The sequence below is a fragment of the Akebia trifoliata genome, chromosome 11 (genome assembly GCF_017979445.1).
Source record: "Akebia trifoliata isolate Shusen 1 chromosome 11, ASM1797944v1, whole genome shotgun sequence".
Classification (NCBI taxonomy): Eukaryota; Viridiplantae; Streptophyta; class Magnoliopsida; order Ranunculales; family Lardizabalaceae; genus Akebia; species Akebia trifoliata.
This window is the reverse complement of record NC_141385.1, coordinates 42,401,563-42,412,165: the sequence shown is the minus strand read 5'-3', so window position 1 is coordinate 42,412,165 and position 10,603 is coordinate 42,401,563. Positions and strand designations below refer to the sequence as shown.

Below are 10,603 nucleotides of genomic sequence, written 5' to 3'. Positions count from 1 at the left end.
TTATTACACTCTGCTCAAACAATTTCGGTAACTGTTTACAATTATAATTATGCTCATATAAAATCTTGAACCCAAAAAAGGGAAATCTAGCGCGCAAAGAGAAAGAAAGAGAGAGAGAGAGAGTTTCTATTGGCACCCGAACTTTTACTCATTTTCAATCAGTCATTTATTTTCATTATTTTTAATTGGGGCGTAACAAGTAAAATTTGAGGTGCCAATATCAGCTCATTATGTTTTTCATATTCCATCATTTCCCTCTCCCAGAAAATAAGGACTATATTATTTGTATATAATAAATAAAAATAAAAATCTCAAAACTCTCTTATTTAAAGTTTGTTAAAAGTAAGAAAAAAAAAAAATACATTTAAAGGATGAAAAGCAAAACTAATAAGCAACAAGTCTCCTCTAGCAAGTAGCATGCATGTCTTGTAATTAACCACGGCAACGAGGCATAGGCAACACAACAAACTTCATCAATCCAACCCCGCAGTGCAAACCAGCACGTGCCCCACAAGCAAAGAAGTAAGGCTGCCATTTCTTCATCACAAATTTGAATCCTTTTCCGCCTCCTTGTGTCTCATTTGCCACTAGTTTCGCCCTCCTTAGATCACACTTCAAGAAGCTCCAAAAGTCGGGAAGCAAGTAGACGTTGTGAGGAAAGGTCGTGCTGTTGGGAGGATCGTACTTGAAAACTGTAACAACAATAACGTCATCGTAGATACATAATCAAGATACTATTAATTCAGGTTCGTTAATCTGTTTTTGTTAGTTAATAAGCTAACAATCATATATAGTTCAAAAATTATATATATATACATGGTGTAAAAAGTATTTCTCCATTTCTTCCCATCAGATATGTGTCACCTCGATATATGTAAATTAAAATTTGAGAGGGGAATTTTGAAAATTATGAATAAAAAAGAAAATGAAGGTAGAGTGCAATGAACTAAAAATTTGCACCTATTCTACTACTGACTTAAGAGTAAATAGTTTATACAATGATCTCAAGATGTGTGGAAATTAAATACTTCGAAGTGAACCATAAGGAATCGAGTTGAATTTACTAGTATTACTCACCTAATGTGTCATTAAGGTAAAAGGGACCATTTCGAAAAGCCCAATCAGTGTAATTGAAGCCAAAACGCCAATTTTCAGTCCCTCCCACAATAGTTGTCTTGGCTAGACTAACTCCCATCATGCATGCAGTCACAAGGAGGATGAGCCCTTGAGCATAACCAACCCCACATCTCATAGCCATTTTCAAATGTAAAGCTCTACAAACAAAGCTCTAAAGAAGGATTATATGTGAGAGAGTGAGATGGTAGGAATGCAAGAGACCAATGGGGTTTAAATAGGGACAGAGTTAACATGGAATTAAACCAAATTTTCTTACTTTGTTTGGGTTGGTAAGAGAAGGAATAAAGATAAAATATCTCACTCTTAATTATTCTTTCTTTTAAAGGTGGACCATGGAAGTCTCCCCTTCATTTAAATATTTTAAATGTACAAATGACATAAAAATCCTTTAAAGTTAACAAATTATAAGGCTCCTACCCCCTCTCTCAATTCGGGTTATAAAATGGTTTAATTAATAATTCCTATAACTATGGGCATACCTTTGTTAGGTGTCTGACCTCGGTCGGATGGTGAATACAAATACTTACTCACATAGTATTGTAAAGTTTGCATGTTCATCCATGATCATAGATCACGCTGTTCACAGTGTGAAAAAAGCTCAAATTTGACGGTTCTGAGTCGTCAAATTTCATAAAAATTGACGGAAAAAAGAGTTTAATAGGCGTTGAATTTTTCATTGTCAAATTTATTTTTTTTCATGGACTGAAACTATCAAATTAATGAAGGATGGGAGAAATTTGACAGCTTTAAGCCGTCAAATCTTAGAATATTTAGAATTTCAATGGTCCTACACCGTCAAAATTCAATTTCTAAAACTTGTGGGTATTAGCCCGTCAATTTCTTTTGTCGAATTTTTCAGTTTTCACGTAGTGATTGGTCTATTGGAGCTTAATTAGCTTAGACATTAATGTGTAAAAATAGAGAAAGGTAAGGTTGAAAGAGTAATTTCTCATGTTAACTGATTAAAGTCAAAGTGTCATCAACTACATTACAGAAGCTTTGGCAATTTTCCATTTTGTGAGAAGTCCTCCCCACATCGAAGGCTGTAATGTAGGCTAGTGGAGAGTTGAGAAGACTTCCAATGGTCAAACCAACAACATTTTTTACTGTTCTTTTATAACAAATGACAAGTGACGTACAATGCGCGTAAGGGTTACGTACAGTGCTGTCAATGGATCGGGTTTCGGATTGATACCGAATTAGTACTGATCCGATAAGGATTTATTAGACCCGGCATGATCCAATTGGATCTGTCATTTTCAAGTCTGGACCCAATCCGATTAGATAATAGATTTTTTCTTCTCAAAACCAACTCAATTCGACTTAATAAGATGAATCGTGATAATCTATCTACGCCATGTGGCAAACTCAATCGACTATCCTGATGTGACAAGTTTGAAAACCACAAATCTGCACTCTTTGGGATACATTCTGCACTTCCCCATAAAAACATATTTCTCGGGGAGCGCAAATCTACAATTCTCGAACTTGTCACGTCAATAGTCAATTGAGTATGCCACGTGGACTAGTCAAATTGTCACAACTCTAATAAGATTGATAAAACGTACAGCTTACACCATATATATCTAGAAAAGTGTTTAGTATAAATATAAATCATTTATATATATATACATTCCAATCTCAATTCATAAACATGAAGTCCATAGATCAAATTTCTGTTACATACCAGTAAATTAGCAAGCTTAATAGATAATAATACTGTTCTTGATTCCTTAAAGTTTTTGAACAATAAATCCCAAACTCACAAAAATCTTTCACCTTAGCCTACAGAATATAAGATTATAATAGGTAGCTCCACCCCAATCCCTAAATACGGCCAAGGCGATGGGAATGAAATAACACATGTATTTGGGAGGGGGATGACTACCGATACTTATAAATTTAGGGTCCTTTAATCTTAAACCCACCTTAAAAGGTAGAAGATTTTGGTATATATCAATATCCTACAAAAGGGGAAATCACATCTCACGAATTGAAAATTTGCTTAGATTGCGTGCCTTGTTTCCAATTATACCCTTAAGTAATTTAGGCAACAACTCAAACCCAAATTTATAAGTAACTACATGTATAGGGCAATAAGAAAGCAGGTTTTATTTTAGAAACAAATAAAGAAATGCGTGGGAAGAATCCCACAATTTTAAATAAACATCCAACAATCTCCCACTTGCCCACACATGTACTATTAAGTTTTGAAAATGACTATCATGGGTTGCAACCTTTATAAAATCAAGTGGTCAGTCTTTATTTTGAAAAATCTTTGCCTAAAATAATTTTGGGTAAAACTTCTTTTTTTACTCAATTTCAAAATAACACTAGCGATGGATCACGAAAGCTTAGGTGTTTCTTTTATTCACATCAAGATAGTTCCACAATCTCAAAGTTAGTATCATTAATGAATTTGAGAGTTTAAACTTTGTCGTGATTTTACTAAAGTGATGTATATAATCATGTACACACTTCATGCATTCTTACATGTATATGTTCTATGTCCGTCATGCTTCACACTTTTGATGTGTTGTTCTAATATATTTTACGACAAACCAACCTTGTGAAAATATCACCAACCTATTAGAACAAAGGTCCAATCATGCATTCTTCAGATACATCTAACTCAAGCATACCTCATGAAGACATTAACTGTATTCTCGGACTAAACTTCGAATAATAACATGAAAAGAATTTACAGATGTGTGCCTATCAAATCTAATTCAAACCTTAGAATGATAATATTTTCAGGCAAAGTTGAGATTTTATTTCATGTCATATGCATAAATAACATATATAAACAAAATGATGCATCAACAAATCCTTAAAGATAGCAAGGTGAAATTTTAAATTTTATGAGATAACTCCCATTCAAACAACGAAGTTAACAGACTCTGGCAATCTCTTCTTTAACTTTCTCTACATGAGGAGACTCATGATTTGTACGTGATTCTTAACTTTAGTCACATATTTCATCCTTATATAATTGATAGTGACTTCAATATTAAATAAACAACCATAAGACTGGAAGTAAAATCATCACTTCCAACTTTCTATTGATTCTTAACTACATCACATTATTGAAATATTATTGCTCCCACAAATCTCAATATATTCCAAGCAAGGAATTGATACATAAATTAACACGAGAGTGGAGAAAGATCAATAGAGTGACAACTAATAATCCAACTTTATTATTAAAGGATAAATAATCTTACTCAAATAATAGCTAATAAGTCTAAAAATAGGAATAAAATTTCGTATGAATGATGATATAAGTGATGACATAAACTAAAATAAAACGACACACCATCCGATAGTCATTGATATACGATACTTACAAAACTTAACCTCAAGTTTAGCACTTTTCTTGGTGTTGAGACTGTCCTTCCTTTTCTTTGAACTAGCTTTTGAACTTATGACAATCTTTTTTCAGAACCAACATTCAACATCTTCACGTTCAATACATTTTACCTTAACAGTCCTTGCTTTTTATTCTTCTTAAAACTATTTTTCTTGAAGTTATTCTTACAAGAAGAATGAACAGTTAAATGAGAAAACTCTACCTTGAATTTTTTTAAACGTTCTTCCTGAGCCACACACGAATTCATAAGTTGATGCAGACTCCACTTGGTCTCTTGAGCATTGTAATTTACTTTGAAAGTGTAAAATGATCTTGGTAAAGAAAGAACTGTCATATGAACTAGAAGCTCATGCATCCTCAAAGGTAATCTCATGCTCTCTCAAATCATTCACCAATTTCAACATCTTCAAAACTTAACCTCTAGGGAAGAACTGTCATATGTAAGCAGTGATCTCTTAGGACCTCATTAAGAGATCATTGCTTTCATAACTAATTTTTAATGTACAACAACTAAAAAATTGCGGTAAACATCCAAGAAATTTTTCGTCACAATCGAAGCTAAAACCTTTATTTCTTCCCTCCTCTATTTTGTGCTCCTGTTACAGAGAAGAGAAAATGAAAAGTTTTAGGGCTCAAAAAGCAATATAATGACATAAAGAATATAGCATGTTGGGTTAACCGAAGTCGCTTGGCAAAATAGTTGCAACACAACCCCAGACTTTGAAAGTTAAGTTATGATGGAATTGGATTCATATGTAATTGCAATGTGGTCAAGCATTGTCGAAAAATGAATCAAGGGTTGGTTCGTCATTCGTCTAATGAGAAATTTTGTTATGTTCCTCCAAGCTTAATGTTACACCCCTTTCATGTATCAGATCACTTGTTATGGTTGTCAGTCGCTAACAAGTGATCTATGACTGCGTTTGTCTCAATTGTTATACCGCCCACTACTGAATTGACATTGCTACCAAGCCACCTCCTCCATTTTCCATTCTTCATTCTTCATTCTCCATTTCGACATTAAATAGAGAGATTTATTGGGCAAACCTACTTGTTGCAATTTTATTACAAAAATTCCCTTACTTTATCAAGTTTGTTACTTGAACAAACCTTACTTTATGAATCAGCCTAGCATGACTAATTTAGTAAGATATCAAATCTTACTAAGGGTCTTTGGGCCCGCATGAATTAGCAATCCAACTCAACAGCCTTCTAGATTTTATAGAAAAAATCAGATTCAAAAGTAAATTTTTTTAAGAAGAAAACCTTTTTGATTGTTGATGTTGAAAATGGATGGCTACTAAACTCATAAATTTAAAACTAAAATTCGACAATGAAAATAACTTTTTTATCGATTTTTTTCGCTAAATTTCTTAGGATTTTGTCCTTTATAATCGTGTGACATTAGATCATATTTTTGGATGCCACAAATTGATGCGGTTAGAACTTAAAACCACTCCAAGGTCTTTTAAAGTAACAATTTAACAGGATAAATTTGAGTATCCACTCCAAGGTTTTTAGGTAACAAACATGATAAAATGCGATTTCCTTGACTTGTCAAAATTCTAAGGGAGTTTTTATAATGAAAATGCAACAATTAAGTTTGTCGGGTAAATCTCTATATTAAATTTTAATGCAGTCAACCAAAAGCTACCTGCATTCTCCTTCAAGTCCTTCCCTAAAGGATTCTTTCAATCCCAAATGAATTCCCAGCTCTATGGTATCATCACTCGTGAACTTTACCTACTGAGCTATAATTGAAGGCAACTTAGCTTCAAAGTGTGCAAGAATGTGGTCTCTTTGTTCTGATTTTGGTTTCATTATTTTCTTGAGTTCTATATATAGTTGTCCCCCCCTCCCCTGTATGACCTCCATAATTTTTTTTAGTTGGTAATGTAGAATCTGATTTTTATTGAGTATTTTCGGATAAATATTACATGAACCCTAATAGGGTATTTATAGAGATTACATCAACCAAGATATGGAAACTAGCATAATATATAAATATTCTCCTTTATTAATATTCCTAATGTAGAATATCTTAATTGATATTATTATATTAATTATTTTCCGTCATTACCTTCCTTTAGTGATGAGATTCATTGATAATGATACAATATATCTCATGCATCATAATCTCTTACACCCTCCCGTAATTGTATGGTCTTTTGAAAAAAGATTATACAATTGGTTTAATTGAATAACTTATCTTGATTTCATGAAATATTTGATAATGGATAATTGCAAACATCTGATCAAGATTGATGGCGGTCACCATCTATCTGTGAAATTCATCACTGTCACATCCCGCTCATTTTTGAGTCTATCAGATCCGATGGCCCACTAGATCAAGACTATTATGATCTCTCACATAAGTATACAAATAAGGATTGTGCGGTTTAAATACAAGAACTCTCATTAAAGAGATTTTAGATCAAATAAAAATCAAGATTGCGAGGCATTAACGTGAGAAGTAGGGAGGTTTGTAGGCATTAACTTGATGTTGGTGGGAATTATTTTTCTCCTTCCCAATTTCTCATCCTGGTTCTTGATACCATTGAAATCTACCATAACAAGCCAATTAGAAGAGTTAATGCCATAGGTTTTACTTCTAAGGTCCTGACAATGACTCCTTCAAGCCATTCTAAAATTTTCCCCATACACCTGCTCTGATACCATGTTAAAACCCATGGACCTAACTCATCCTTGAAAACCGGCTTACAAGGAGAGAGTTATCATGAGGTCCCAACCAACCCAAATTCTCCCATTAATGGTGCTACTGCAATTGTTGGTCCAACAAATATAGCCTCATGGACCTGATTAAGTCCTTTATTTCCTTTTGTTTTGTAGGATCATTTAGAGCACCTTTATATTCCAAACTGCCGCAGTGATTGGGAATATGGGGTTGATTTCTTCCCTTCCCCTCTTTTTGATCGTTGAAGTATTTCACCCCTCTTTTTCTTATCTTTTTTATTTTTATTTTTATAATCATATTCAGCCATTTCCATCTTTCTATAATCTTATTTTTATTTTTATAAAGATTATAATCTTTTTCTTTCTATAATAAACACCACCATGCCACCAATACATTTATTCATATATATATAATAATAAAAAAAACTCTCATTTTAGCCTCTCTTATTTAATTTTGTTAAAATTAAGAAAACCAGGATAATAGATATAGCGGAAAAAATGCAAAACAAGCAGCAACTGTTGTTGCATCTTCCCTAACATGCATGTCTTCTAACTACGGCAACGAGGCATAGGCATCACAACGAACTTCATCAATCCAACCTTGCAGTGCAAACCACCACGTTCCCCACAGGCAAAGAAGTAAGGCTGCCACTTCTTCATCACAAACTTGAATCCTTCTCCACCCCCTTGTGTTGCATTTGCCACTAGTTTTGCTCTCCTTAGGTCGCACTTCAAGAAGCTCCAAAAGTTGGGAAGCAAGTAGACGCTGTGAGGAAAGGTGGTGCTGTTGGGAGGATCGTACTTGAACACTGTAACAATAAGAACGTCATTGTAGATAGCATATTATTTAATTGTTCATTTTTTTCCATCAAACATGTGTCACCTCATCTTCCCGTTCATAATAAAATAAGGATTTTGTTAAGGTGTGTCCTCAGGGCATACTTTAAATTAAAATGCAATAAATACACTTTGGAAATTGGAATTTGAGGGTATTTTGGTAAAAAATAATTTTTTCATGGTCATTTTCAATACAAATTCCAATTTCCAACGTGTATTTATCGCACTTTAAGGGCACATGTTGATAAGAATATATGAAAAGTACCATAGAAGATGGTATCATCTGCCCAAATAGAGGTCAGAATGATTCATGAAAGATGTCAGTTAGTTATATCGAGCGGCTGAACCATAGATAGCAATAAAATTAGCCAAATGAAAATAAAATAAAATAAGTTAAAACATTAAGAAAAACCAAGGGATGATCTATAGAATAAAGACATGAATTCTTAAAATTATTGATAAAATTTAATGGTGAAAAAATCTAAATATAAAATAAATAAATAAAATAAGTGAGAAGAATGAATGGAAGGTGCAATGAACCAAAAATTTACATTTATTCTACTATTGACTTAAACGTCTGAGTGTAATTTTAGGAGACATGCATATACAATTAATATTGACATAAGAGTCAATAGTTTATACATCCATGTCGAGATGTGTGGAGAGTACTTCTATGTGAACCATAAGGAATTGAGTCGAATTTACGAATGGTACTCACCTAACGTGTCATTAAGGTAAAAGGGGCCATTTCGAAAAGCCCAATCAGTGTAATTGAAGCCAAAATGCCAATGTTGGGTCCCTCCCACGACAGTCGTATTGGCTAGACTAACTCCTATCATGCATGCAGTCACAAGAAGGATGAGCCCATGAACATAACCAATCCCACATCTCATAGCCATTTTCAAATATAAAACTCTACAAATAAAGCTCTAAAGAAGGATTATATGTGGGATTGAGATGGTTGGAATGCAAGAGACAATGGGGTTTAAATAGGGACAGAGGTAACATGGAATTAAACCAAATTTTCTTACTTTTTTTGGTAAGAGAAAGGAATAAAAAAAATAAATAAATAATCTCACTGTTAATTCTTTCTTTCTTTTAATGGTAGGCTTTGGAAGTCTCCCCTTCATTTAAATATTTTAAATATACAAATGACCTAAAAATCCTTTAAAGTAAATATAAAAAAAATTATAAAGCTCTTACTCACTCTCTCAATTCTGGTTATAAAATAGTTTAATTAGTGATTTTTTTAATAATAATTCTTATAATTATGGGCCTGATCTAGATCACAAATATTGTAAAGTTTGCATGTTCATCCATGATCTGATGATCACACTATTGGAGCTTAGTTAGCTTAGACATTAATGTTCAAAAATAAAGAAAGATTAGGTTGAATGAGTAATTTCTCATGTTGGCTGATTAGGTTTAGTGTCATCGGCTGCATTGTTGAGGCTTCGGTAATCTTCCATTTTGTGAGAAGTCCTCCCCACATCAAAGGCTGCGAGGTACAGTAGGCTAGTGGACGGTTGAGAAGACTTCCAAGTCCAACGGTCAAACCAAAGGCATTTTTTTACTGTGTTTCTATTGCAAAAGTGGCGTACAATGCACCTAAGGGTGACGTTACGTCTCTAGTAGGGGTGTCAATGGGTACCCATTTAATCGAAACCGAATCGGAATTGGAATCGAAAACTCCGGTTCTAGATCCCTTTTTATTGGAATCGATTAGAGCCGGGTCTAAAATGGAACAGAACTGATAGGAACCAGAACCGTTAAGTTCCAAAATAAATGGAATCGAAACCGAAGCGCGGGCACCCAAAATCAATTTATTTTGTCATTTATATCCATACTATAAAAGATTTAAGATATTTTTTATTTCAAAATAAGTGCATGTTATATATAATTCTTCAATTTTTTGTATAAATTATCAATTGAAGTTTAAAATGGGTTATTCTTCTAAAAATTTGTTAATTTTAACAAAGATAAATTTTTTACTTTAAAAAAAAATCATTAATTTGTATCTTTAGTATAACAAATTATAACTAAGTTAATAATTTTGTTGATAATATGTTATTTTTTGAAGGAAATTTTTTGTTATAATGATTTGAAATACTTTTTTTCTCATTCGATTCTTGAGAATCGGAACCGATGGGTACCCATGATTTTTTACGGTTCCGATTCCATTTATTTTAAAATCGGACCTTGAACAGACAAGAATCGAAACCGAACTAATATTAATGGTTATGATTCTAAGTTCCTTAAGAACCGAATCGGAACCGACCCATTGACACACCTAGTCTCTAGGGCTGTTAAGTGTCAATGGATAAGGTTTGGAATTTGGATTGGATTGGATTGCTTTAACGAATTAGTACCAATCCGATAAGGATTTTATTGGACCCGGATCCAATTGGATCTGTCATTTTCAAGATTTGGTTCTACTCTAGCCCATTCGATTTAGTAAGATTTATATAAAATACAGTGTACACTATAAATGATATATTTAATAAAAATGTTAAATATAAATATAAATCATTTATATATATTCCAAAAAAGGTTACCAGATTGGGT

At 33.1% G+C, this 10,603-nt stretch overlaps 2 protein-coding genes across 2 annotated transcripts; both read right to left on the bottom strand.

The window, feature by feature from the left end:
- Nucleotides 1-326: 326 nt before the first annotated feature.
- Nucleotides 327-1,304, bottom strand: LOC147391799 (blue copper protein 1a-like). The gene is made up of 2 exons (XM_086417303.1): nt 1,078-1,304; nt 327-692 (listed from the first exon to the last, which is right to left on the bottom strand). Exons 1-2 carry the CDS (start codon nt 1,256-1,258, stop codon nt 433-435), a joined length of 441 nt encoding a protein of 146 aa, XP_086273429.1. The 5' UTR covers nt 1,259-1,304; the 3' UTR covers nt 327-432.
- A 6,446-nt stretch (nt 1,305-7,750) lies between these two features.
- Nucleotides 7,751-8,937, bottom strand: LOC147391798 (uncharacterized). The gene is made up of 2 exons (XM_086459109.1): nt 8,757-8,937; nt 7,751-8,010 (listed from the first exon to the last, which is right to left on the bottom strand). Exons 1-2 carry the CDS (start codon nt 8,935-8,937, stop codon nt 7,751-7,753), a joined length of 441 nt encoding a protein of 146 aa, XP_086315235.1.
- Nucleotides 8,938-10,603: the final 1,666 nt, after the last annotated feature.